The 27,614-nt window shown below is 42.5% G+C and overlaps 1 protein-coding gene across 2 annotated transcripts in view; it reads left to right on the top strand.

Moving 5' to 3' along the window:
* Positions 1-3,695: 3,695 nt before the first annotated feature.
* Positions 3,696-27,614, top strand: part of CTBP2 (C-terminal binding protein 2) — a 49,898-nt gene continuing 25,979 nt past the window's right edge. The window contains exons 1-3 of one of the 2 annotated variants that reach the window (XM_056529047.1): positions 3,696-6,453; positions 18,733-18,887; positions 22,872-23,016. In XM_056529047.1, coding sequence (XP_056385022.1) covers positions 4,665-6,453; positions 18,733-18,887; positions 22,872-23,016 — 2,089 coding nt within the window. In that variant the 5' untranslated portion in view covers positions 3,696-4,664. The remainder of the gene's footprint in view (positions 6,454-18,732; positions 18,888-22,871; positions 23,017-27,614) is intronic. The other variant, XM_056529048.1, reaches the window with a different exon arrangement.

A 27,614-nucleotide genomic window follows, 5' to 3' on the forward strand; every position in this document is an offset into this window, starting at 1 on the left:
TGATGTCTTGTCTCCCCCTGCACTCTTTTTTGAGCCTTCAATAAATCTTCTCTCTCCAACGTCCCTTGTCCCTTCATCCTGCCCTCGCACTATTCTCTGCACCTGCCTGCTGGACAGTTAAATCATACTTTACTATGACGTTGGTCTTACAGCAAGTTGTTAAACTCCTGGACAATCTCCACAGGCCGGGAGGAATGCAATCAGGAGATGTATCTGAAGTCCCATAGATTTTTATGGGACTTCCGGTACATCTCCTGATTGCATTACTCTCTGTCTGCGGAGATTGCCTGGGAGTTTTAAACACCCTTTTACCAGACCTATGTAATGGTAAAGTATGATTTAACTTTCTTGGCTCTGCTGTTTTACACTCAGGCTGTGGAGATTGGTATTGTGACATCCCTAAAGTCTACTATATTTTCATTTGATATATAAGATACATGTGCACCAAATTTAATTGAAATACCTCCAGTCGCTCAGAAGTGATCTATCTATCTATCTATCTATCTATCTATCTATCAAGCAATGGGAAGAGCAGCACATGAAGTTTCAGGAGTAAGCTGGTGTACGCAGTCCAGATGGCCCTTGTCAAAGGCCCAAATGCAAATCCAAAAATAAAGGCAGAGACATGTCTCTGTATTTGAAAGTGGAATAAAACCACCTGTTTTTACATTATCATTAAGTACTGCAGCAGTCTTTGTTTTTATATCTATCTATCTCCTATCTATCTATCTATCTATCTCATATCTATCTATCTCATATCTATCTATCATATATCTATCTATCTTATATCTATCTATCTTATATCTATCTATCTCATATCTATCTATCTCATATCTATCTATCTCATATCTATCTATCTCATATCTATCTATCTCATATCTATCTATCTTATATCTATCTATCTCATATCTATCTATCTCATATCTATCAATCTTATATCTATCTATCTTATATCTATTTGTCTATCTCATATCTGTCTATCTCATATCTATCTATCTCATATCTATCTATCTATCTTATATCTATTTGTCTATCTCATATCTATCTATCTCATATCTATCTATCTCATATCTATCTATCTATCTATGCAGAAAAACAGCAGTACTCAAGGAATCCATGAATAATGTGTGGCTTTTATTCACCAAAACATCAGAGATTGCGACGTTTCAGCTATCTCACACGGCCTTTGTCAAGCAGTGACTAGTACACAATGTAGTGTCTTTATAATATACAGGTAGTGAAGTGACATGTTTACCATTTAAGGAAAAAAACAGTTCAGTGACAGTATGATCATAGGCTACAGGACATGTAACAATCACCACATATACATAAGATGCCTGCCGTATATGAAATTAAAACATCAGTGAAAATACACCACAGCAACAGTCCGTTTACATAACGTTCATAATAAAAGTGCAAGTGATATACATAATGGGGGAGATTTATCAAAACCTGTGGAGAGGAAAAGTTGCCCAGTTGCCCATCTAATTGGTTGCTATGGGCAACTGGGCAACTTTTCCTCTGCACAGGTTTTGATAAATCTCCCCCAATGAGTGTACCTTCCTGGGAGGAGGAGCTTTGGCACATGTATCGCCCACCGGAACACGCAGCGCGCCTTGCAGGATGCAATGCAATGGTGTCTGCACCATTTCCGGACCCAACCGGAAGTGACATAGGTAAACAAAAAAGCACGCGTGTGAACTTAAAATCCTATTAGGATGTGCGCCATCTTGGGACCTGACAGTGCCCTTCTGTTTAGTGTCATAACAAGTGTTCGTGCAGACTGGTTATGCCAGCGCATCGTGGGGGTGGGGATGTACCCATAATCAGGAACGCTTGTCGCAGAGCGGGGACCCGTTCCGTCAGACTTGCCCGATTTGTGTCAATCCGAGCGGTTACCCGCCCGGGTGACAGTACACCGGTTCGCTCATACTTGATAGGGTCATCCGGGTGTCCACTTGCCCATCTTTGCTTGTAGCTGTACACTTGTTTTCCAGGGTCGAAGGATGCTCAGGTATCCCAGATGTTCAGATTAGGTTTGATATTATAGCAGCATGAAAAAAATAATAATAATAAAAGTAAAGCTATCCCTCAAAAGCGTTTCCCATGTCCGGTGTGGTTCTGCATGCGCCATTCTCAATCTCCATCTACGGAAAGTAAAAAAACGTGATGACACACTCGAAATATTAAAGAACCAAATCATACATCAGAGTTTACAGAGGCATCCTAGTGCATCTTGTCTACATAAGGTGTACACATTCTATCAAGGGTTACAGATTTTATGGCTAATTTTATATTCAGTATTTAGACCTGCAGGTTTCAGGGAATTTAAGGTATAAATCCACCTGAGTTCCCTCCTTTTTAAAAGACTCACACGATCCCCACCTTTCTTCAGTGGGGGAATGTGGTCTAGCAACATAAAGCGAAGATCTTTTTCGGTGTGTCCAAGTTCATCAAAATGTTTCGCTACCGGAAGGTCATGTCTCTTTTTCCTAATAGTGTAGCGGTGGTGATTCATTCTTGTCTTGAAATCCCAGGTTGTTTCTCCCACATATAGGAGTCTGCAGGGGCACCACAGGACATATAGTACATATGTGGAATTGCATGTTAAGTAGTGTTTGATTAGATATTCTTGCCCAGTTGTAGGGTAGTAAATGTATTCCCTGTGCATCAAGGGGCAATTGATGCACGACCTACAAGGAAAAGATCCATAATTTGCGCTCGTGATATAGCCTTGTCTGGGACCCTGTAGTGACATGTCTGCTCTCACCAGACGGTCTCTCAGGTTTCCTGATCTTCGATAAGACATTATAGGGGGAGATGTAAATTCTGTAATCTTCTCATATCCGTCTCTTAGGATATGCCAGTGTCTCCTAAGCACACCTGCCATCCTCCCTGAGACGCCAGAGAAGGTGGAAACAAAAGCAATGCGTGGAGGGTAATCACTCTTCTGTCTTATGTGAATCACATCCTTGTCCATATGTAAAACCTTTTGTTTACATTGATCAACAAGATTTCGAGGGTAACCACGCTCCATGAAGTTGGAAGCCATCTTGGTAAGAGCTGGCTCCAACTTCTCCTCAGAGCTGATTATCCTCTTAGCCCTTAACATCTGGCTGGTTGGTAGTGAATTGAGCATGTGTTTAGGGTGTTGGCTGTCGTACCTCAATATTGAGTTACTATCTGTAGGCTTGACGTACAGATCAGTTGTTAGACAGTAGCCATTTATGCTTACAAGAGTGTCTAGAAATTGGACTGCTGTTGTCAAGTGTGTTAGTGTAAACTGAATATTTGGATGTATGTCATTCAGAAACTTGTGAAAGGCATGTAGTTGGTTCACGTTTCCGGACCAGATGAGGAAGATGTCGTCGATGTATCTCCACCACCCCAGCACATATCTATCTCATATCTATCTATCTCTCATATCCATCTATCTATCTAATATCTAGTATCTATTTATCTCATATTACTGTATCTATCTACCATCTACATCTATTTATCTCATATTACTATATCTATCTATCTATCTATCTCATATTACTGTATATATCTATCTATCTATCTCATATTACTGTATCTGTCTATTTATCTCATATTACGGTATCTATCTATTTATCTCATATTACTGTATCTGTCTATTTATCTCATATTACGGTATCTATCTATTTATCTCATATTACTGTATCTGTCTATCTACCTACCTATCTATCTTATGTAATACCAAGAGGGAGGAATCCGAATGTAGAACATAACAGCTGGAAAAATGTCATCTTCCCAGAATTTGTCCTACCCTGCTATAGACTGTAGATTTTCTTATTGTGGATTGTCGTGTGTGAATGGGTCGTTACATCTGAAACTCCTATGTTTTACTTTTTGGATCAGTAAATCTTCACTCAGGGCCATGTTTGTTGCATTTATTGTACACATTATACACTGTATATTATTAGAGCTGACAGATGAAGATGAGGTTGTGCCTCGTGATGTTACAGTCCTTCCTCTACTGCAGATTCTGCTCAGCTTGTCAGCGTTCATCAGTGTTTTTTCTCAATCCCCAAATCTCATAGTGAAAAGCCGCCCAGCGTTGTATTGTGCAGTTATTAAATCCTTCCCCAGGCTGGATGACGCTTTCATAGGTGAGATTTAGTCGGAGCTGAGATGTTTTATTTTCTATTTTCCCCCCATCCCTGTGTCTGGGATTCTGACATGATAGACACAGCAGTCAGGGGTGTCTGAGATCAGCAGTCTACTGCGATGCTGGGAGGGTCTCTTGCTGGGCCCACTCTGTCACACAGGATTAGGGCTTTGCAGGTTTTCTAATCTGCACACAGTTTTCCATACAAATAAAATGTGCCCTCCACATCCAGGCAAAGCTGGGAGGATTAGTTGCGGGTACCCAGTCTGTGCCTGAAGCCTGCTGAAACCACTATCTACGGGGTGTTGTACTGTGTCATCTTCTATTACCTGGGATTAATAATTCAGCCGATACTTTTGTAACTCAAGCCGCCTGTTTCTGTTTGTGCCTCCAGAGAGCTCAGGTGCAGCTACGTCTGTTTTATTGTGTGTAGGGTTTTTTTTTATATACGTGTAACAGAAGATTTTAACTGAGAGGATTCCTTGCCTCCTCCTCTAGCACAGTATCTAAGCCGAGAGGTTTTTTTTTTCCAATGCCAGTTCCAAGCAAGCATACAAACATCAGCCGTTCTCGTAGCTGGGATGCTGCAGGTTGGTATGAAGGCAGCTGGGAGGGAGACATCTCATCAGGATATAACAGAGCAGCCGGCATAAACAATTCTCTGACCTACAACGGAGAGGAAGCTTTCTACAAGCTGCCAAGGAGCAGATCCCGCGATATTATCGTGCCAGGCAGCTCGGAGATAAAGGCGGACGCTTCTTCCTACCCAGACGCTTATATCCGAGGTCAGCAAGGTCACTTAGTGCATCAGGATCACAGGCCAGTAAGGAATAACTCTGTTCCAGACTTCAGCAATCCCTACGAGAGACAGGTGGCAATGTCTGGGCGTGGATCTGTGCACACTCACGATTATTATAATGAGTCTTCTTTGCCAGGCAGATCCCTGGAGGATCCTCGATATTATAGAGACCCAATGCTTAATCGTGCAGGACACACTTATGTGCCCCCCACAAGCCGGGCAGCCTGGGATCAGACTCCACAACGTCCCTATCACCCACAAGAAGTGGGTCGCATGTATAGAGATCCTACAGGGAGAGTCATCACCGAGGGACAGCGTTCAAGGAGTCGTGATTCTTCTCCTGCCAGGTATACCATAGAAACACCCAACCCCAGGTATGGCTCAGAGGCATCCACGTTCCCCAGTAGACAGCTCTATAATGAGATGATGGAAAGAACCATTGATCCCTCGACAGGGAGGCAAGCAGCTCCTACCTGCCTTGTGGTGGAGCCCAGTGAATCTGCTGCTATGGATGGCACACTGGGGACTTCATCTATTTCAGCAAATCGTGGTTATCATGGCTCAGCAAGAGAGAACATCGGTGCAAAGATGGCTTATGATACCTATGATAACTCCATAGCTCCATCTCATACCCAAATTCCTATGTCACTCTCTGGATCTGAACTGAAGAGGGCTGTGGATATGGAGTTCCTTGCGGTCTTGCGAAATGAAGGCCTCTCTGAAAATACTATTAGCGCTTTAATACAGCAAGGCTTTGACACGCCCAGTTCATTGGCCGTCATGGAAGAACACGACATTAAATCAGTAGCTGCTAATCTTGGCCAGGCAAGATTGCTTTCTGGCCTTATCAAGAGCTACAGGACAGATCTGCAGATGCTGAGACAAGATCAACAGAAAAGCAATTCTCTGAGATCCCGAGCTCGATCCAACAGCTTCAGTCATCGTGGGGATCTTATGCGTGGCGATTTCAATGCACAGCCTTTTAATGGTCCTATAATGGATGGGGCTCCTAATCCACCACATTCCTTGTCTTTGCAGCCAGTTTCGCCTCGATTGGCAGAACTAAACCGCCGACCATCTAGTGCCCCATCCCAGCACCTGTTGGAAACTGCCAGCTACCCAACTTGTGGAATGGGTGTCCAAAATCCACAGTACATGCAAACTGCAGCTTACTCTATTCCTGTGCACCCTCGACCTGCTCCCGCCTACCCTGCTCAGTCTGGCATCCCTATGACTGTTGTACACACCAATGTTAACACTGGCCCAAAGACGGCTTACCCTACAAGCTACACTGTGCCCATGGAGCTGATGAAGAGAGAGCGCCTCCCACCCACCTCTCCGGTGCACAGCCCACACTGCAGCCCACAACCACTACGCAAACAGGGGAGCCATCTGGAGACCTCACTGAGCTTGCCTCCACCTAATATAACCAGTCAGCCCTCTCTCCACTCTCCGTACCAGAAAGTAACCAGACGGACTGGACCACCCATCATTGTCTCCACCATGGCATCTCCAGACCAAAGTAATTCTAGTTTATTTAGCTCCAAAATTACTAAACAAAATGTAACCTTCCCAAATATAGTAATAGAATGTGTTATATTCTTAATTATTTATATAGATCTTATATCGATCTATTAGGATTATATTATATGACTTTGTATTATTTATTGGCTGGGATCTGCAGGTTAACTTTAAGATATATGCAGCAGATGTCTTTCTATCTGTCTATCTGTAAGTCAGTTTGCACAATTGGGTCAGTATTCATAGCCAAAACCAATAGTGGGTCCAAAAGACAGAAAAGGTGCCAATCTTGTTGTTATAGTTTCCATCCAATCAGGTTCCATTCCTGATTTCGGCAAAAAATAAATAAAATACCGACCATAAATACTATGTGTGAACTCAACCTTAAGCTTTTAAAAACTCCCAACTAATTTAATTAATTTTTTTTAAGTTGCATTACACAAATGCAGTCTGGTTTCTACTGGTGACATCTGGTGCTGGTTTTTATAGATTTCACAAAGGGGATGAATTCTATAGGGTCAACTATATACTGTTAGGGGTATATTCAAACGTTGCAGATTTTTTGCCATTGTTTTCATTTAAAGGGGTACTCCGGTGGAAAACATGACGTCACGCCCCCGCCCCCGTGTGATGTCACGCTCCGCCCCTCAATGGAAGCCTACGGGAGGGGGCTGTCATGCTCCCACCCGTAGGCTTGCATTGAGGGGCGGAGCGTGACGTCACACGGGAGCGGAGGCGCGACTTCACATGCCGCCCTGTAGTCGCCGGTAATCAGTCCCGGAGCGAACACGCTCCGGGGACTGATTACAAACGGGGTGCCGCATGCAAGATCACGGGGGTCCCCAGCGGCGGAACTCCTGTGATCAGGCATCTTATCACCTATCCTTTGGATAGGGGATAAGATGTCTAAGCACCGGAGTACCCCTTTAAATCAACTGGTACCAGAAAGTTAAACAAATTTGTAAATAACTTCTATTTAAAAATCATAAAGGGGTTATCCAGGAAAAAACTTTTTTTGAATATATATCAACTGGCTCCAGAAAGTTAAACAGATTTGTAAATTACTTCTATTAAAAAATCTTAATCCTTTCAGTACTTATGAGCTGCTGAAGTTGAGTTGTTCTTTTCTGTCTAAGTGCTCTCTGATGACACCTGTCGGGAACTGTCCAGAGTAGAAGCAAATCTGCATAGCAAACCTCTTCTACTCTGTGCAGTTCCCAAGACAAGCAGAGATGTCAGCAGAGAGCACTGTTGCCAGACAGAAAAGAACAACTCAACTTCAGCAGCTGATAATTGTTGAAAGGATTAAATATTTTTAATAGAAGTATTTTACAAATCTGTTTAACTTTCTGGAGCCAGTTGATATATATATAAAAAAAAATTGTTCCTGGAATACCCCTTTAATCCTTCCAATACTTATCAGCTGCTGTATAATACAGAGGGAGTTCTTTTCTTTTTGAATTTCTTTTCTGTCTGTCCACAGTGCTCTCTGCTGACACCTCTGTCCATGTCGGAGCAGGAACAATTCACCATGGCAAACCTCTCCTGCTCTGGACAGTTCCTGACATGGACAGAGGTGTCAGCAAAGAGCACCATGCACAGACAGAAAAGAAGTTCAAAAAGAAAAGAACTTCCTGTGTAGTATACAGCAGCTCATAAGTACTAGAAGGATTAAGATTTTTAAATAGAAGTAATTTACAAATCTGTTTAACTTTCTGGGACCAGTTGATTTAAAAGTAAATAAATAAATAAATAAATAAAGGTTTTCCATAAAGAAGTACCCCTTTAAGCTCGCAGAAAGCCATGGGTGTGCTGCAGGAACCGCAACCATTCACATGCATGAAAATGCAATGAATCTGCCACGTGTGAGTCTGCCCTTTATGGGGGCATGAGGGGAAGGCAACAGAGTGTTGTCACCTTGTCCCCTTTGGGGTTTGGGTATGCCGCTCCAATTCACCTGTGTGGGATCAGTGACTTCCATAAGAACTTTAGGTTGGGTTCTAGTGTGCAGCGCCAATAAATTGGACATGTTTTAACAGGAATCCCTGCAGTTTTGTGGTATACTTTTAGGTTGTGTAGATTTTACATGTGAATTTTTTTAATTTGTTAACATTTTTTTACCTGTGTGCATATGCGGTTTTATTCATTACTGCTGCATATGAACACAGCCTCAGAGTTCTTGGGTTCTGAGTGAGAGAAGGTTCCTATTTGTGTTAGGTTGTCCAACCCGTGGCCCTCCAGCTGTTGCAAAACTACGACTCCCAGCGTGCCCGGACAGCCGTAGGCTGTCCAGGCACGATGGGAATCATAGTTTTGCAACAGCTGGAGGCCCTCAGGTTTATCCCCTAGGCTATTTGTAGTTGTCCATCCTAATATAGTTGTACGGTCATCATTATGAACTGAAAAGATGTAAATGTGGAATATTTCATATTTATGTAGCAGTTTCTATTGTCCTGTCCTTTTAAATTGTCCTGTCCTTTAAATCGAAATATTTTTTTTATTTTTAAATTTTTTGGCCATTTTTTGTTTATTACTTATTTCTATAATCATTGTTCCTGGCAATGAATGGATCACGCAGATAATCATAATTAGTAATAAAAATAATAATTATTATTATTATCTGCGTAACCCATTCACTGCCAGGAACAATGATTATAGAAATAAGTAATAAACAACAAATGACCATGAAATGTAAAAAATAAAATAAAAAAAATATGAAATTTCGATTCAAAGGCAGGAAAATTTAAAGGACAGGACGTAGTAGTTTTTAGAATATTGGTAAAGGTGCTGTTTAGTGCTCTGAAGCCAACACACATGGCTGGAATAACGTAGCGGAGGCGGGGAGGGTGTTTCCATGTTCTGTTAGTCTAGATTGAAAAATGAAACCAATGATCTGATTTGCTGATATTGTCGGGGTCTGATTTCAGATACATACCTCCCAACTTTTTGAATAGCCCAAGAGGGACACACATGGTTTGTTGTATAAAAAATGTATTTTCCAAAAATTGTCGGAATACTTTTTGATGTATTAATATTATCGCAAAAATATAAATATAACTATTAAACAATGAGGAGCCAAATAGATGGTTTCTGGAGCAAGTTAGAAAGTTTATTAATGCTAAATATTTCCTAGGTTTAAAGGGGTTCTCCACCATAAGGTGATTTTAGTACGTACCTTGCAGGCAGTAATGGACATGCTTAGGAAGGATCTGTGCCTGTTTTGGGGCTAAATGGCTATGTTGTGAGATTACCATAACACTGTGGCTAGCTTTTTGTGAACTTGTTTTTCCTGTTTGACATATGTTTTTTTTTACTATAAATCCCACAATGCCATTTTCCTCCCTCCCACACATCAGCTACCCCACCCATTGAAACATAAATGAGCTGCAGACCTGTGGTTTTCAATCAGGTGCCTACAGCTGTTGCATTAGTTGCAGATTGATCCCTCCACCCATTGAAGCAGACAGGCTCCCTGTCATCAGCTGACTAGTGAGTCAGGTCTCGTCCGCATTGCAAGCTGGGAAAAATCCAAGACAACAGTCATTTTGTATGCTGTTAAAAATAAATATTGGGGTGAAAATCACAGAAGAATTGTGAGAAAACCGTCACACACAGGTACAGACACTATATTATGAACTACACTAACTTTACAGCCCCTGTAGCATTGTCAAATAAAAAAAAATCCTGGAATACCCCTTTAAAAGAGGGCGTTATCCATGATTTTAAAAAAAATAAAGCAATTTTTTTTTTTTTAAACAAAAAAAGCAGCACCACTTTTTTCTGTGATATTGGAACTCGGTTCAATTAGCCAAGTTGTAATACCACACACAAACGGAGGGCAGGTGTGGTGCTGTTTTTGGAAGACAATAGCTTTGTTTTTTCTATTCCCGGATAACCCCTTTAAAGGGGCACGCCAGCATTTAAAAACACATGATAAGGTAAAAGAACAGTTCCCCGGCTTTCCCTGTGCATGGAGCGGGATGGACACACCCCCTTCAAGCATTCTTTATAGGAGCGTCTAAGACAGCAGACTACAGCACTTGGCTGTCTTCAGCCCTTCCATGGAGTACGCATGGAGGTGGCTCCAGGCACCCAAATTGTGTTGCGCAGAGGAATTGGTAACCAAAAATCACCAAAAACCCGACCAACTTTACTCAATTTTACTCACAAAACTTGAAAAGGAGGTGTGGTCATTGGGGAAGGGGGTGTGGCCACCGGAAAAGGGGCAAGTCCCTTATAGTTTAGGAAAATCTCAACAAATTTACTGATGTTCACTCACAATGTGGTAAATTTGAGCTCTGGAAAACCCGACAGCTTAGAGTAGTTGTAAAAAAAAAATGCTAAATGTAGGAAAAATAAGTAAATACTGTGGGAAAATACCTGTTGGGAGAAAAAAAACCCACAAAGAAAGCTACACTCCACTCTTAATAAATCAGGGGGCCTAATATTACAATTTGTGTACTAAATATCTGGTGATAGGACATTTGTCCAGGGATTTTTCCTCTAGTATGGGGCAATTGGAATCCTTGTTGGAGATTTTGCTTCCCTCTAGATTAGCTTGGGAACATTATATGGTGAAGGAAATATATAATTGACCCAAGGTGAGTGCCAATGATATATCTCCTTCACGAAATTTTGTTAGGACATTTAGCTTTTTCTTTCTTTGTGTACCCGTTATGTTTTTGCACCCTGGAGCGACACCTCAGTATCCATACCACTGCTGAGGTGTTTTTCATTGCAGCAGTAATGCTAGCCGTTTTCCTCTTTTGTACCTAAACCCTTGTCTTTTTTCACCTTATCGATTATGGTATAACACTATAACTATGGCTGTAAATGCTAGTGTTGTTGGTGCTGGAATAGACTAGGGCTTGAAGGTCATGTGTGGTATACTCTGGGTGATAAGGTACTGCTATAGTAAGATGTGCCCTATTGGGGGCCCATAGGTTTGGCAGTTTTTGAGTGTTGGGGCCTGTACTATGGTAGTAGTCATGTCAGCCTTGGGGCTGCAGGTGTCGCGGAGTTGTCCTCAAACATTTGTGTGTTATTCATAGTAACATAGTTAGTACAGTTGAAAAAAGACATACGTCCATCAAGTTCAACCAGGGAACTGAAGGGAATTTGATGGACGTATGTCTTTTTTTTGGTGCTCTCTGCTGACACCTCTGTCTGTGTCAGGAACTGTTCAGAGCAGGAGCAAATCCCCATAGAAAACCTCTCCTGCTCCGGACAGTTCCTGACATGGACAGAGGTGTCAACAGAGAGCACTGTGGTCAGACAGAAAGAACTACTCAACTTCCTCTGTAGTATACAGCAGCTGATAAGTACTGGGAGGATTAAGATTAAAATATAAGAAATTTACAAATCTGTTTAACTTTCTGGCACCAGTTGATTAAAAAAATAAAATAAATCTACCAGAGAACCCCTTTAAAGTGCCTCTTTAAAGACAGGAAAGGAAATGCCAATTGTGTTGGGGGTGCCTGTGAAATGTTGTAGTAAATCCTAAGGCTTATGGATTTACTATTTAAACAAAAGTTGTCCACAGGAAGTATTCAGTTTTCCACAGGAGAAATAAGGTATCAAACGTTTCCCCTTCAAACCAAGGGACTGTGGGGGAGATTTATCAAAACCGCTGCAGAGGAAAAGTTGACCAGTTGCCCATAGCAACCAATCAGATCGCTTATTTCATTTTTCACAGGCCTTGTTAAAAATGAAAGAAGCGATCTGATTGGTTCCTGTGGGCAGCTGCTCTACTGTTTCTCAGCACAGGTTTTGATAACTCTCCACCTGTGTGTAAAGCATGGGCATCCTTTATTGGCTTTCCACCATGTAGAATAGATGAGAGTCCTGACTGAAGGACCTTTCAAATTCTAGGCCAGATCTGGTCAGTTGTAGTAGACGGGAAAAATCTGAGCTGTTCTTGGCACTGGTCCAAAAGTGTGTAAAGGAACTAAGACACACAGTCATGTCCTAAAATATAATTTATTGGCACTACAGCAACGCATTTCTGGTCCGGAATGGACCCTTCATCAGGCAAGTGTGCCAAGAACAGCTCAGATTGTTCCTGTCTCGTGCAAGTGTTCATTGACCGGACTAGCAGAGCTATCACCGGATGAGCTACGGCTGCAGGTCCTAGGCTGCTATCATTAGATGTCTGCTGATGTGTTGTGCTCTAAGTGCAACCCTACTTGGTAAGTGTAAGTCCACTCACCATCATTTTTTTGAACATTGACATACAGCCATGGCCGTAAATATTGGCAACCCTGAAATTTTTCTAGAAGATAAAGTATTTCTCACAGAAAAGGATTGCAGTAACACATGTTTTGCTATACACATGTTTATTCCCTTTGTGTGTATTGGAACTAAACCAAAAAAGGGAGGAAAAAAAGCAAATTGGAAGTTCACTTAGTCTTTGCATTGTGTGTCTGTGTGTGCCACAATAAGCATGGACAACAGAAAGAGAAGAAGAGAACTGTCTGAGGACATGAGAACCAAAATTGTGGAAAAATATCAACAATCTCAAGGTTCCAAGTCCATCTACAAAGATCTAGATTTACTTTTGTCCACAGTGCGCAACATTATCAAGAAGTTTGCAACCCATGGCACTGTAGCTAATCTCCCTGGGCGTGGAGGGAAGAGAAAAATTGATGAAAGGTGTCAACGCAGGATAGTCCGGATGGTGGATAAGCAGCCCCAAACAAGTTCCAAAGATATTCAAGCTGTCCTGCAGGCTCAGGGAGCATCAGTGTCAGCGCAAACTATCCTTCGCCATTTAAATTAAATGAAACCCTATGGCAGGAGACCCAGGAGGACCCCACTGCTGACACAGAGACATAAAAAGGCAAGACTACATTTTGCCAAAATGAACTTGAGTAAGCCAAAATCCTTCTGGAAAAACGTCTTGTGGACAGATGAGACCAAGATAGAGCTTTTTGGTAAAACACATCATTCTACTGTTTACCGAAAACGGAATGAGGCCTACAAAGAAAAGAACACAGTACCTACAGTGAAATATGGGGGAGGATCAATGATGTTTTGGGGTTGTTTTGCTGCCTCTGGCACTGGGTGCCTTGAATGTGTGCAAGGCATCATGAAATCTGAGGATTACCAACGGATTTTGGGTCGCACTGTACAGCCCAGTGTCAGAAAGCTGGGATTGCGTCCGAGATCTTGGGTCTCCAGCAGGAAAATGACCCCAAACAGATGTCAAAAAGCACCCAGAGATGGATGGCAACAAAGCGCTGGAGAGTTCTGAAGTGGCAGCAATGAGTCCAGATCTAAATCCCATTGAACACCTGTGGAGAGATCTTAAAATTTCTGCTGGGAAAAGGCGCCTTCCAATAAGAGAGACCTGGAGCAGTTTGCAAAGGAAGAGTGATCCAACATTCCGGCTGAGAGGTGTAAGAAGCTTATTGATTTTTATAGGAAGCGACTGATTTCAGTTATTTTTTCCAAAGGGTGTGCAACCAAATTAAAGTTAAGGGTCCCAATAATTTTGTCCAGCCCATTTTTGGAGTTTGGTGACATTATGTCCAATTTGCTTTTTTCCCTCTCTTTTTGGTTTAGCTCCAATACACACAAAGGGAATAAACATGTGTATAGCAAAACATGTGTTACTACCTTTTCTGTGAGAAATACATCATTTTCTTGAAAAATTTCAGGGGTGCCAACATTTAAAGGCATGACTGTACTTCACTAGGGGTGCGTATCCCTTTTTTTCTCTTTCTTTGTGCAGATCTGGTCAGTTGTCCTTCCTTTTCTACTGTTCTCTTAGAGTCTAACCTGCAGCCCTCCAGGCCCATTATGCCCGGACAGCCAACAGCAATGGCTGGAGGGTTGAATACCTAGGTTCTATGCTATTACTGTGATTCAGTTAATTTAAGGCAGTGGTCTCAAACTGTGGCTCTCCAGATGTTGCAAAACTTAAAATCCCAGCATGCCATAAGTCTTTTGACTCCACTATTTCATGTAGTGGAAACTGTGTATCTGCACCAAATTTATCACATTTCTTACATCAGTACTCCACTTTGTATGCTGTTTTCTTTGCAAGTTTTTGTACGACTTTTTAACCTGTGTGACAATTATGCGACTTTTTATTAACGCTGTCCACAGTTAGTTTGTAAGCTCTGTTTTATTTGGTGGTGATTAGCGCCCTTTTTTGAGGGTTGCGCCAAAGTATTCAACTTTTTAAGAAAGTTGCAATTTCACAAACCACTGCAAAAAATCAACTAAAAACACGTCTACCACTGCAACAATCCAAAACACCGGTAAATGAAAAGTTGCAGGAAAGGTCCCTAAAAACACACTGCGTCAAAATATTGCGACCAATTTACCCAAGAAAACCAGGGTAAATGCTTCATAAATACCCCCCTTGCCTTGTTTTCCCTTTATTCGCTCTCTACATCTCAGCGACTGACAGAGAAGGTTATGAGAAACCTTTAAGTGTAATGCAACCAAGTAACTCAGCAACCAGAGGGTGTATCCAAACTCCCAGGATGAGCATCTCCACAGTAACCTCCCAATATATCTGTCAGAGCCTGTGGACTCCAGAGGGATGGAGGGAGGCTGGTGCTTACACTGTCACAGCTTGGGCCTACTGCTATGTATTATTTACTGGAGGAGGGATTTACTGAAAATAGCTACAAACATTTACATATTGTGGGGTATATTAGCCCTGTTACATAGGAAGGTGGTAGAATAGTCATTGGAAATATCATCATAGATGGGATTAGTTGCTTTCAAATACCATAGAAACATAGGATGTGGTATAAAAAGTATGCTCAGTTTAGAGCATTTTGGGAATGTTTTAAAATCACCTGGTGCCAGAAAGTTAAACAGATTTGTAAATGACTTCTATTTTAAAATCTTAATCCTTCCAGTACGTATTAGCTGCTGTATACTACAGAGAAAGTTGTGTAGTTCTTTTATGTCTGACCACAGTGCTCTCTGCTGCCACCACCTGTCCATGTCTGGAACTGTCCAGTTTTGCTATGGGGATTTGTTCCTGCTCTGGACAGTTCCTGACACAGACAGGGGTGTCAGCAGAGAGCACTGTGGTCAGACTGGAAAGAACTATACAACTTCCTCTGGAGCATACAGCAGCTGGTCAGTACTGAGAGGATTAAGATTTTTAAATAGAAGTAATTTACAAATCTGTTTAACTTTCTGGCACCAGTTGATTTGAAAACATTTTGTTTTCAGCTGGAGTACCCCTTTATTACACTATAGAAGTTTTTACCATTTGAAACTGAAGTATGACCCAGTATGACCTGAGCAGTGGAAAGGTATGCTGGGAGTTGTTTCACCTATCATGGTTGCAGATCTTACAAGTGAGAACAGTACTGATGGCACACAGACGAAAAACATAGCTATCAGTGACTCACAGGTGACGTCTTCTATGTATTTGTTCAGACCACTATGACTTCTTTCAACTACATCACGCTTTTGCAGAGTTTATGTATTGTACTGTATTCAGGGGGCACAGTCTGTGGCTGTACTGTATTCAGGGGGCACAGTGTGTGGCTGTACTGTATTCAGGGGGCACAGTCTGTGGCTGTACTGTATTTAGTGGGCACAGTGTGTGGCAGTACTGTATTTAGGGGGCACAGTGTGTGGCTGTACTGTATTCAGGGGGCACAGCCTGTGGCTGTACTGTATTTAGGGGGCACAGTGTGCGGTTGTACTGTATTCAGGAGGCACAGTCTGTGGCTGTACTGTATTTAGGGGGCACAGTGTGTGGCTGTACTGTATTTAGGGGGCACAGTGTGTGGCAGTACTGTATTCAGGGGGCACAGTGTGTGACTGTACTGTATTTAGGGGGCACAGTGTGTGGCTGTACTGTATTTAGGGGGCACAGTGTGTAGCAGTACTGTATTCAGGGAGCATAGCGTGTGCAGCTGTTGTTTATAGTGAGCACACTGGGGGAGATTTATCAAAACCTGTCCAGGGGAAAAGTTGCTGAGTTGCCCATAGCAACCAATCAGATTTCTTCTTTTATTTTTAAAAAAGGCCTCTGAAAAATGAAAGAAACTAACTGATTGGTTGCTTTGGGCAACTCAGCAGCTTTTCCTCTTGACAGGTTTTAATAAATCTCCACCAGTGTGCTCACTATAAACAAAAGCTGCACACGCTATGCTCCCTGAATACAGTACTGCCACACACTGTGCCCCCTGAATACAGTACAGCCACAGACTGTGCCCCTGAATACAGTACAGCCACACACTGTGCCCCCTGAATACAGTACTGCCACACACTGTGCCCCCTAAATACAGTACAGCCACAGACTGTGCCCCCTGAATACAATACTGCCACACACTGTGCCCCCTGAATACAGTACTGCCACACACTGTGCCCCCTGAATACAGTACTGCCACACACTGTGACTCCTGAATACAGTACAGCCACACACTGTGCCCCCCGAATACAGTACAGCCACACACTGTGCCCCCCGAATACAGTACTGCCACACACTGTGCCCCCTGAATACAGTACTGCCACACACTGTGCCCCCTGAATACAGTACTGCCACACACTGTGCCCCCTGAATACAGTACTGCCACACACTGTGACCCCTGAATACAGTACAGCCACACACTGTGCCCTCTGAATACAGTACAGCCACAGACTGTGCCCCCCGAATGCAATACAGCCACACACTGTGCCCCCTGAATACAATACTGCCACACACTGTGCCCCTGAATACAATACAGCCACACACTGTGCCCCCTTAATACAGTACCGCCACAAACTGTGCCCCCTGAATACAATACTGCCACACACTGTGCCCCCTGAATACAATACTGCCACACACTGTGCCCCTGAATACAGTACAGTCACACACTGTGCCCCCTGAATACAGTACTGCCACACACTGTGCCCCCTGAATATCAGTACTGCCACATACTGTGCCCCCTGAATACAGTACTGCCACACATTGTTCCCCCTGAATACAGTACAGCCACACACTGTGCCCCCTGAATACAGTACTGCCACACACTGTGCCCCCTAAATACAGTACTGCCACACACTGTGCCCCCTGAATGCAGTACTGCCACACACTGTGCCCCTGAATAAAATACTGCCACACACTGTGCCCCCTGAATACAATACTGCCACACACTGTGCCCCCTGAATACATTACTGCCACACACTGTGCACCCTGAATACAGTACAGCCACACACTGTGCCCCCTGAATACAGTACTGCCACACACTGTGCCCCCGAATACAGTACTGCCACACACTGTGCCCCCTGAATACAGTACTGCCACACACTGTGCCCCCTGAATACAATATTGCCACACACTGTGCCCCCTGAATACAGTGCAGCCATACATTGTGCCCCCTGAATACAGTACAGCCACACACTGTGCCCCCAGAATACAGTACAGCCACACACTGTGCCCCCAGAATACTGTACAGTCACACACTGTGCCCCCTGAATACAGTACTGCCAAACACTGTGCCTCCTGAATACAGTACTGCCACACACTGTGCCCCCTAAATACAGTACTGCCACACACTGTGCCCCCTAAATACAGTACAGCTACACACTGTGCTATGATGGACTATAGTTTTTACCTCCCCCCCCCCCCCCCCCACCCCACACACACGCATATTAATACACTTTGGGCTTCTGTGACCTACTAACCACTACATATCAGGAACGCCTCTCAATACCTGTCATTTTGGAGACACTCTGACCCATTGATCTCGCCATAACAATTTGGTCTTTGACTGAGTTGCTCGAATCCTTAAACTTGCCCATTTTTCCTGCTTCCAACTTCAGGAGCTTACTGTTTACTTGTTGCCAAATGTATCCCATCCCATCCCTTGAAGGCACCATTGTCAATGTTACTCACAACACTGCACTTTTGGTTTTATGACAGATCGGTGATATGTCTTAGATAAGAACATTACATTGTGAATCCAATTGGCAACAAGGATTGATGTGATTAGATAGGTTTCTTGTATGACACTGCAGAACATGACGGGGCTATGACAATAAGTACTGTATAATCTGGATACCATTACATAGAGATACCGCAGTAAATGCTGAGTGATTGTATGGATACAAAGAACTGTTGTGATATTCAGAAAGGAAAATAGTGAGATGTAAAATAGTTTACACTGTATATATCAGATCAAATTCCATCTTATTCATCTGTGTCTCATCACTTTCTGGCAGGGAACTATTATGTAATCATCCATTGGCATTCTTTATATCTCTGTGGGCTTGTATGTCATTCATCTGAGCTTCCTGCTTTGTTTCCATCTTGTTCTAGGTATGAGGCCCCAGACAGTCAATGGTCCAATGCATCCCCGCCCACTTATTGCTCTGTTGGATGGAAGGGACTGTACAGTGGAGATGCCAATCCTAAAAGACTTGGCCACTGTGGCTTTTTGTGATGCCCAGTCCACACAGGAGATCCATGAAAAGGTAAGTGAACTCAGGATGTGAGTGGTGAAGAGAATGGTGGTAATAATGGAATGAATAATAGATTCTTTCTTTACATGGAAATCACCTGATATAAACTAGAATCATTCATTGAACTTTGACATGTTGATTTTGGCCTTTGGATCACTTCCCAATGAATGGCTTAAATTTATGTATGTATGAAAGGTACTACACTGCTCAAAAAAAAAATAAAGGGAACACTAAGATAAAATCCTAGATCTGAGTGAATGAACTAGTCATATGAAATACTTTCGTCTTTACATAGTTGAATGTGCTGACAACAAAATCACACAAAAATTATCAATGGAAATCAAATTTATCAACCCATGGAGGTCTGGATATGGAGTCACACTCAAAATCAAAGTGGAAAACCACACTACAGGCTGATCCATCTATGATGTAATGTCCTTACAACATGTCAAAATGAGGCTGCTCAGTAGTGTGTGTGGCCTCCACGTGCCTGTATGACCTCCCTACAACGCCTGGGCATGCTCCAGATGAGGTGGTGGATGGTCTCCTGAGGGAAGTCCTCCAAGACCTGGACTAAAGCATCCGCCAACTCCTGGACAGTCTGTGGTGCAACGTGGCGTTGGTGGATGGAGTGAGACATGATGTCCCAGATGTGCTCAATCCGATTCAGGTCTGGGGAATGGGCGGCCAGTCCATAGCATCAATGCCTTCCTCTTGCAGGAACTGCTGACACACTCCAGCCACATGAGGTCTAGCATTGTCTTGCATTAGGAGGAGCCCAGGGCCAACCGCACCAGCATATGGTCTAACAAGGGGTCTGAGGATCTCATCTCGATACCTAATGCTGTCAGGCTACCTCTGGCAAGCACATGGAGGGATGTGTGGCCCCCAAAGAAATGCCACCCCACACCATTACTGACCCACCGCCAAACCGGTCATGCTGGAGGATGTTGCAGGCAGCAGAACGTTCTCCATGGCGTCTCTGTCACATGTGCTCAGTGTGAACCTGCTTTCATCTGTAAAGAGCACAGGGTGCCAGTGGTGAATTTGCCAATCTTGGTGTTCTCTGGCAAATGCCAAACGTCCTGCACAGTGTTGGGCTGTAAGCACAACCCCCACCTGTGGATGTCGGGCCCTCATACCACCCTCATGAAGTCTGTTTCTGACCGTTTGAGTGGACACATGCACATTTGTAGCCTGCTGGAGGTCATTTTGCAGGGCTCTGGCAGTGCTCCTCCTTGCACAAAAGGCGGAGGTAGCGGTCCTGCTGCTGGGTTGTTGCCCTCCTATGGCCTCCTCCACGTCTCCTGATGTACTGGCCTGTCTCCTGGTAGTGCCTCCATGCTCTGGACACTACGCTAACAGGCACAGCAAATTTTCTTGCCACAGCTTGCATTGATGTGCCATCCTGGATGAGCGGCACTACCTGAGCCACTTGTGTGGGTTGTAGACTGTGTCTCATGCTACCAACTAGAGTGAAAGCACCGCCAGCATTCAAAAGTGACCAAAACATCAGCCAGGAAGCATAGGAACTGAGAAGTGGTCTGTGGTCACCACCTGCAGAACCACTTCTATATTGGGGGTGTCTTCCTAATTGCCTATAATTTCCACCTGTTGTCTGTTCCATTTGCACAACAGCATGTGAAATTGATTGTCAATCAGTGTTGCTTCCTGAGTGGACAGTGTGATTTCCCAGAAGTGTCATTGACTTGGAGGTACATTGTGGTGTTTAAGTGTTCCCTTTATTTTTTTTGAGCAGTGTAAATACAGTAATATTGTAGACATATGCACATCCCAGGCTAAGCTGTAAAACCCACTTTCTACTGCCTTCTTAAAGTATACTAAGGTAATAGAGCAATGGTGTCCAAACTTCAGCCCTCCAGATGTTGCAAAACTACAACTCCCAGCCTTTGGCTGTCCTAGCATGCTGGAAGTTGTGGTTTTTCAGCAGATGCTGGGGAGTGTGCTCAGGAGTGGAGCTTTCTTCATACACAGTGGGTGTCTACTGTGTTATAGAACTGACGTCTGTTAACATCAGGTAGGATTGGAGATAACTCTAACTCTAATCCTGGCTGTTTAACCCCCTAGATGCCACAGTCTAGGTGGTTGTGGCATCTGTGTCACCAATAGTTCTAAGCTGTAGAACCCTGCTAGTGGTATTTGGCTTCTTGTGTAATCAGAGAATAGGAGATTAGATTGTGGACCTGACCGGGAACAAGAGCCAATTGTTAACCCCTTAGGGTATAGCATTTTTCTGTTCCTGCACTTTCGTTTTTTCCTCCTTACATTTTAAAAATCATAACCCTTTCAATTTTGCACCTACAAATCCGTATGATGGCTTATTTTTTGCGCCATGAATTCTACTTTGTAATGACATCATTTTACCCAAAAATCTACGGCGAAACAGAAGAAAAATTATAATTGTGCGATAAAATGGAAGAAAAAACGCCATATTGTAACTTTTGGGGGCTTCCGTTTCTATGCAGTGCATTTTTCAGTAAAAATTTAATATTATCTTTATTCTGTAGGTCCATACAATTAAATTGATCCCTTACTTATATAGGTTTGATTTTGTCGTACTTCTGGAAAAAATCATAACTACATGCACGAAAATTTATACTTTTAAAATTGTCCTCTTCTGACCCCTATAACTTTATTATTTTTCCACATAAGGGGCAGTATGAGGGCTCATTTGTGCCGTGATCTGAAGTTTTTAACGGTTCCATTTTTGTTTTGATCAGACTTTTTTATCGCTTTTATTGCTAATTTTTTAATGGTATAAAAAGTGACCAAAAATACGCTATTTGGGACTTTGGAATTTTTTTGCGCGTACGCCATTGACCGTGCGGTTTAATTAACAATATATTTTTATAGTTTGGACATTTACGCACGCGGCGATACCACATATGTTTATTTTTATTTACACAGTTTATTTTTTTTTATGGGAAAAGCGTTAATTAACTTTTTAACTCTATTAACTTTTTTTTTTTTTGCAATGTTATAGCCCCCATAGGGGATTATAACATGCAGTACAATGATTCAATACACTGATCAATGCCTTTGCATTGCAATGCATTGATCAGTGTTATTGGCGGTTGATTGTTCAAGCCTGGATTTCAGGCTTGGAGCAATCAATCGCCGATTTGGATGCGCAGGAGGCAAGTAAGGCATCCTCCTGATGCGTCCTAGCTGATCGGGACATCGCGATTTTACCGCGATGGTCCCGATTAGCCCGACTGAGCAGCCGGGAAGCTTTCACTTTAGACGCGGCGATCAACTTTGATCGCTGCGTCTAAAGAGTTAATGCCGGACATCTGCCGGAACGGCGATGTCCGGCATTAGCCAAGGGTCCTGGCTGCTGATAGCAGCCAGGACTGTACGGGTATGATGCGAGCTCAGCTCCTGAGCTCGCTTCATAATCCTCCCGTGCGGCAGCGCCGTATAAACACAGCGTTTTGCGCAAGGGGTCAAAGAGTACCTGTCATCAAACCATATTTTCTAAATTAACTCAGATTAAATTCCCTAACTACTCCTAACACCCCTCCTGCCCTTTAAAAAGCTGTGTATCATACATTTCCCCTTGCTCACATTGTGTGAGCTCCTGGCAAGAGAAAGTGGGCGTTCCCCAGCAGGCGCAACGTCGCTGAAGCTTGTGAGAGCTGTGCCCTACCATACCCCACAAGCACTTCCTGAGTTTGGTCTCCTGCCAGGCCAGGAGGAGACCAAACTAACTGTTTGATTTGTGCAGGGAGCAGAACAGAGCCACCTAGTGGCCGTTTTTTCAATCTTATTGAAAACATATAAAGGTTGAGAATTTTAACAGCAAGTAAATAGCAAAGTGTCTTATAATTATATAAGGAACAATATAATAACAATAAGTTTAGTTTGGTGACAGGTTCTCTTTAACCTGTTCTATTCTGAGGTGTGAGTCCGCACTATGTACATACCAGCTCATAAATAATACTGAAAAGCCTCATGAAAATAATTGTGTTTTAGGTTCTGAATGAAGCAGTGGGTGCCATGATGTATCACACCATAACACTGACACGTGAAGACCTGGAGAAGTTTAAGTCTCTTCGTGTCATAGTGCGGATAGGCAGCGGATATGACAACATTGACATCAAGGCAGCCGGAGATATGGGTAGGTGCTGCAGAGTGGTTGTGCGCCATCTCCTGTTACACTCTGTATATTTGCTGCTTTCACTGCAGTGTATAGAAGTGTCCCTGCTTTATCATCATCACATCACTACAGCTGGTGGTTGTGGCTTTGGATATGTCATTGTTAGATAAATTAAAAGGGTATTCCAGGAAAAAAAATGTTTTTATATATCAACTGGCTCCAGAAAGTTAAACAGATTTGTAAATTACTTCTATTAAAAAATCTTAATCCTTCCAATAATTATCAGCTGCTGAAGTTGAGTTGTTCTTTTCTGTCTGACCACAGTGCTCTCTGCTGACACCTCTGTCTGTCTCAGGAACTGCACAGAGTAGAAGAGGTTTGCTATGGGGATTTGCTTCTACTCTGGACAGTTTCTGAGACAGGTGTCAGCAGAGAGCACTTAGACAGAAAAGAACAACTCAACTTCAGCAGCCCATAAGTACAGAAAGGATTAAGATTTTTTTTTAATAAACGTAATTTACAAATCTGTTTAACTTTCTGGAGCCAGTTGATATGTAAAAAAAAAAGTTTTTTCCTGGATAACCCCTTTAAGACAGACACAGGAAATTTCTTGTGAGTGAATTTTCGTATGCCGAATATTTCATAGATGCCCTCTGACTGAATATTCCTCAGAGATATTAGTGTAATCCAGTGTTTCCCAACCAGTGTGCCTCCAGCTTTTGCAAAACTGTCTGCACAGCAGCTGCAGGCACACTGATTTGGAAATAATAGGGTAACCTAACAACCCTCTAGTCCATTGTTTCCCAACCAGGGTGCCTCCGGATTTTGCAAAACTACAACTCCCAGCATGCCTGGACAGCCTTTGGCTGTCCAGGCATGCTGGGAGTTGTAGTTTTGCAACACCTGGAGGAACCCTGGTTGGGAAACACTGCTCTAGTCTCATAAATAATAATGTTATGACTAGTCAGATGCCCTGTAGCTCAGTAATGTTTCTTGTTTGATGTATTCTGAGGAATCTTGGATCATTAGGATTCACCTTGGTGGTTTTGTTAATAATTTAGCAGAATACGGTACACTCTGCTGCCACATTACTTTCATGATAGTTTAAAAGGCAATATTTCCTTTAAACACTGAAACAGTTTAGCTTCAAAACACCATTAAAGGGGTAAAACAACCTGTGTATGGTGTCAAAAAGTATAATAAAGCAACTTACTGATATAATGTTATTAGCCATACGGCACAGATCTCTCCATATCAGCTCTGTTCATGTAGCTGTGACATCACATCACATTTAGAGCTCCCGTCCCTGCTCCCCCTCCCCTTCTGTATTCTTAGAGACCAGTGAGGAGGAGAAAAGACAGCAGTGAGCCTGTTCTGATGGAAACTGCTGTGATTGAGAAATGCTTTCTTCTGCCTTATAATCTAATATGCAGTTCTATGAGCCCCCCTCTTCACATCAATGATCTTATCCCTGAGACAGGAGAGGAGGGGGGTGGGGCGGCAGAGACAGGAATTCTTGCATTCAGAGAGTGTGATGACCATCACAGCTACAAGTCAGACAGCTTAGCTGTCTCTGCAGTATGGCTAATAACTAGTGGTGCCCAAAATGAAAATTTTGGTCTGAAACCGATAATTTAGGTTGTGCTTGACCAAAACCCAAAACCGAAAATTACTTGCCCCGCTTACTTTTTTTTTCAAATGTAGTACTAGTTTTGGGCAGCACCAGTCGTGATGGAGTGCCACATTCTTCTGGGTCACAGAAAACTTTAGAACAGGATATCTCCAAACAGCAGACTACCGCGCCTGGAATCGCACCATTACATACAGCTCGAGTAAACAGTGGAGTCTGTTAGTGCACAAGCCACGCCCATCCCCATTTTAGGCACATATATTCTTTTCGAAAAAATTTCATAAATTTTTCTTTGCCGAAATTTTGGTGCATCCCTATAAATAACATTATATTGGTAAGTTGCTTTATTATACTTTTTGACACCATACAAAGGTTGTTCCTCTCGCCAGACAACCCCTTTAAAGAATAGAATATTAGGGATGAGAGGAAGAGATTGTTCCTGTGAAGTGATCAGGGGGGCGGTTCGGTCTAAGTAATGGAAGTTTAGTGGTAGACTGGTCTTTGTGTAGAGAAAGTTTAAAGGTGTACTCTGCTGCTCAGTGTTTGGAACAAACTGTTCCGAACACTGGAGCCGGCACCGGGAGCTCATGACATCATAGCCCCGCCCCCTCATGATGTCACACCCTGCCCCCTCAATGCAAGTCTATGGGAGGGGGCGTGACAGAAGTCACGCCCCCTCCCATAGACTTGCATTGATGGGGAGGGGCTATGACGTCACAAGCTCCCGGCGCTGGCTCCAGCGTTCAGAACAGTTTGATCAAAACACTGAGCACCGGAGTACCCCTTTAAAAATGTATGCCTCCCCATTTGTTTAAATTGGTCCATGTAAAGCAAAAAAAATAAATATAAGTGTTCAGACCTCAATGAACGATACCCAATAATGGTTGAATTTATAGATATATCTCATAAATGAATAGTATCTAGAGCTGTGGCTGGTTTAACAGTTAATCATTTATTTATTACAATAATGCAGTATAGGGCTGGACTCTAAGCAGGGGCCTTCCTATAGAGTCAGCACACGAAATAACAGTATAAAATATCAATAAAATGACCTAATAAAATGGCCAAATAATATTACTGGTTTGGTATATACAGGTAATAGAATATTAAAAAATGATATGCAATAGAGATGGCTAAGGATCTGCCACTTAGGTTGCTATTTAGATTGTCCTGGTTAATAGCTCAAAGAGTTGGTATTAAATTATAAATTGGAGAGTACAGTATTGTGAACTATGACCTTAAATACTGTACTCTGCAATTTATAATTTAATACCAACTCTTTGAGCTATTAACCAGGACAATCTAAATAGCAACCTAAGCGGCAGATCCTTAGCCATCTTCATTGTATTTAATTGTTTTAATATTCTCTTACCTGTATATACCAAACCAGTAATATTATTTGGTCATTTTATTGATATTTTATACTGTTATTTAGTGTGCTGACTCTATAGGAAAGGCCCCTGCTTAGAGTCCAGCCCTAAATAAATGATTAACTGTTAAACCAGCCACATCTCTAGATACTATTCATTTATGATATATATATATACAAATTGAACCATTATTGGGCACCGTTCCTTGAGGTCTGAACACTCATATTTCTATTGTATTGTATTTTGGCACTACGGGTATAGTGCAACTTAGTACCTCGGCACAGACCCAACACATATACTCTCTGAGTGTGACGCCACCAACCACTTTTTAAGTTTTTTAAAGCAAAAAAAGGTCAAACTTCTTGAGTGGCAACTGAGGCAGTAGCCCCTTGGCCTCCATCAGTCTACACTATGTTCTTGGTATAGGGTCATGTAGAACAAGTATGTGCCCTCAGACTGCTGTAGGGTTCTGTATTGTTATTTCTGTATGTTAGTTTGGACACTAAATGGTGTATAACGCTGTATGGCTTTGGAGACTGTGAAACACTTTTATTCCTGTTTCCCATTTTTTTTACATTATTAAATTTTCACCTTCTAAAAAAAAAAAGTGACATTTTTGCCCGGGTGTCTTCACATAACTTGGTTAAGACTAGAAACAGATAGATTATCCTTGTATTTAAAGTGAACGTGTCATCAGAAAATTACCCATTGTTTAAATCAAGGCTTTATCTTAAACATATCTTTTCAGGTTTATTTTTATTAAATTTTCCATTTTACTATCTATATTTTAAAGTGTTAATTACATTTAACCCCTCCCCAACCCATGACATACATGTACATCATGGGTCGGGTGGGCGGACATTCCGCTTCTATCAGCAGCTGACATCTGCCGGTAATGACGTACATCGGAGATCGCTACATTGTCCATCATTTAAATGGTTAAATACCGTGATCTATACAGTTCACAGCATTTAAACATTGAATGCCGCTATTCCCTGGTGTCTAGTGATCCCATTGCCCATAAGCTATGGGTTGCTAAGAGAAGCCCGAGGCCTTACCTTGTCCTCGGCATCTTCCCTGGCACTGTGATTGCTTAAGGCTGCCAAAGGCAGCCCTTAGCAATAGAGCACAGATTTCATGGATCAATGTAATGCAATAGCATTACATTCACTTATGTAAGCCATCTAATGATGGCTTATGATATGACCCTCAGGGGGACCAAAAAGTGTGTTAAAAAAAAAAAAGGATAAAAAAAATTAAAAATTCTAATCAATTTTTTTAAATTAAAGCACTGTACAAACTAGAAAGACACATATTTCATATTGCCATGTGCATAATTGTCTGAACTACAGTATTAAATTATTATGTTTCTGATCCTGCACGTGAATGTCTGCCACGCCCCCTCCCCCTCCAATAGGCTTGCATTGAGGGAGCGTGGTGTGACGTCACGACCCCCGCAGCCTGCACCCAACGTTCGGAACAAAATGTTCCAAATGCTGGAGCAGTGGAGAACCCCTTTAAATCACCTCACATAATGTAAACAAAAATAAAAGTATTTGGTAGTCTGAACTATTAAAACATGATGTTTATGATCCCACATGGTAAACGGCTTATTCTAT

Source organism: Hyla sarda, chromosome 7, assembly GCF_029499605.1.
Source record: "Hyla sarda isolate aHylSar1 chromosome 7, aHylSar1.hap1, whole genome shotgun sequence".
NCBI lineage: Eukaryota > Metazoa > Chordata > Amphibia > Anura > Hylidae > Hyla > Hyla sarda.